At 45.9% G+C, this 2,216-nt stretch overlaps 1 protein-coding gene across 1 annotated transcript; it reads right to left on the minus strand.

Annotated features, from left to right (window-relative positions):
• Window positions 1-633: 633 nt before the first annotated feature.
• On the minus strand, window positions 634-1,887 carry LOC104608238 (putative strigolactone esterase DAD2). The gene is made up of 2 exons (XM_010274176.3): window positions 1,409-1,887; window positions 634-1,321 (listed from the first exon to the last, which is right to left on the minus strand). The coding sequence occupies exons 1-2, from the start codon at window positions 1,777-1,779 to the stop codon at window positions 892-894; spliced, it is 801 nt and encodes a 266-aa protein (XP_010272478.1). The 5' UTR covers window positions 1,780-1,887; the 3' UTR covers window positions 634-891.
• Window positions 1,888-2,216: the final 329 nt, after the last annotated feature.

Here is a 2,216-nt window from a genome sequence, read left to right on the forward strand (position 1 = left end):
AAAACATTCCCAGCCTAAAAACTGTTAAGATATTGGCCCCAACAGCCAAAATTAACCCAATTCTTATAAAGAATCACGTGTTTTAAGCGTGAGAGAGTGGGGATCGGATTCATCTATTCATGGCTAGGCGATCTGTTGTTTCTGTTGGATTCATCTATCCACAGCTGTTGTCTTATTATCGTAAATTCGGAAATGACTAGAGCTAGGACTTATGCTTGGCTACTGGCTAGCGTCCGCATACACAAGGAATCACGGACTATCACCATTCAGTGGTCCACTAAGGGATCTCTTTTATTTAAGCTACAGGCTACAGGTCAATAACAACCGGCCCATTATCATAATCGAGTTTCTTGTTCTCACAACCATTATATGGGTATGGACCGTAAGGCCGTAACGATTATTCATTGTGCATCTTGTTGTATCACATCTCAAGATTTTTTTCTTTTTCCTTTTTGCAATCTGAGATATGATCCATGTGCAACGACTATTGCCACAGAATAAATAAGGGCGCTCCACAACGTTCTACAGTACATCCCCGCCGTATATTATAAAAGCACCGTAACAACCCCCTCCACACGTACGATCACAAGAGAGTCGGAAAGAGAAGGAAATCATACCACAAGACAAAAATCCTGCATCACGTGATTTCCACGTGCGGAATCTTATCCTTTCTTACGAGTTACGAGAGAGAGATCGTATATGGGACTATGGGCCTATGGCGTTGGGTGAGTATCTCAAAGCAAAGTAGCAACAAACTTAAAACCTTGAAAAAAAAAGCAAAGGGCCATTTACCGCAACCTATTAGCCAGGTGTCAACATCGTTAGATCGCTAGCCCTATTCGTTGTCTGACGCACATCTGATTCACGGAATTGCGGACCGCACTATTCGAGTCACCGCTGTAGAGCTCGCCGTAGACGGGAAGCTAGTAAACCCGGCGCACTCAGGTGCGGTAAATGTCCTTCAGTGTCTAATATCTCCACCGTATTCCGGCCACCCAGATGGTTCTTAAGGTAATTCGCCACCGATATCGGCACTGAGACATCTTTGGCCGTCTGAATTATACAACAAGGCACCTTCACCAGACCCAAAATCCCCCTCAAATCGCTATTGAACACGGTTCGGCACACGAAAAGCGATATGTCGGGCCTCATGTTGAATAAGGTCCGGCTGAATTCTCTAACGGCATCCGGCACGTCCGCTCCCACTGCTAACGGCGCGAACCCATTAACCCATGCCTCGTAATTAGCCTCCATTGCCGAGAATACCTTCTCGATCTCTCCCTGCTCGAATCCACCGTGATAATCTGCGTCATTTAAGAACCTGTCAAGTAAATAAGAAAGCCACCTGGATTATTTTCATGCTTATAGAATTTAGCATTTATTTTGTCTCAAATTAATTCTTAATTACCTAGGCGAGGCACCGATAAGGACGAGTTTGGTGAAGAGATCGGGTCGGCGAATAGAGGCTAAGATTCCGATCATGGCAGAAACAGAGTGGCCGACGTAGGCGCATTTGTCAACGCGGAGGGCATCGAGGATGTGAAGTAGATCGTCGACATAGGCGTCGAGAGTGGTGTATCGTCGGAAGTCGAAGTAATCAGGATTAACACTGCCGGCGCATACAAGGTCATAGAGTACGACGCGGTTGTGCTGGGAAAAGTAGGGTAGGATGCGCTGCCAAGCTGATTGATCGGTGCCAAAGCCGTGGGCGAGGACGAGGGTCTTGTCGCCGGTACCGACGACCCTGACATTGAGGGCTTCTAATAGAGTGTTTCTCATGCTTTTCCGTTTTAATAAAAAAAAGAAATGGTGATTTTGGGGCGAGAGGCAGCCTCAGTAAGAGCTCTGTTGAACCTTGAACGGGACCCTGTATCTGTATGACTACGACTCTTCGAGAAGGTCCTAATAAGCGAGCGTCAAGGAGGATTCAGTGCTTCAGTGCTGAGTGTGAGCACGTGTGGTTGAGGTCGTGCCAATTGGAAGTCCACGTGACTGATCAGAATCACTGACCTGTAAAAATTAGGCCACAAATATCTTTTTCCCCAAATTTCAGGAAAATCCACTCCTATTTTCTTAACCACAAGTTTCCCAGCAAATTTTTATTCCATTTGAGATTAGAGAAAGAACAAATTATGACTTGGGAGCCTCAATGTGAGCTGAGCAGTTCTGATCTGTCGTATGGCGACGAATTGAGAGGCGTGAGTCAGTGTCATACT

This window comes from Nelumbo nucifera, chromosome 5 (genome assembly GCF_055504915.1).
Source record: "Nelumbo nucifera cultivar China Antique chromosome 5, China Antique-T2T, whole genome shotgun sequence".
NCBI lineage: Eukaryota > Viridiplantae > Streptophyta > Magnoliopsida > Proteales > Nelumbonaceae > Nelumbo > Nelumbo nucifera.

Bases quoted from the DNA above. Each gene is read 5' to 3' on its own strand.
- LOC104608238 (XM_010274176.3), bottom strand. From the start codon at position 1,779: ATGAGAAACACTCTATTAGAAGCCCTCAATGTCAGGGTCGTCGGTACC. The intron at 1,322-1,408 runs GTAATTAAGAAT...TTTACTTGACAG, and splicing joins CTTATCGGTGCCTCGCCTAG to GTTCTTAAATGACGCAGATT.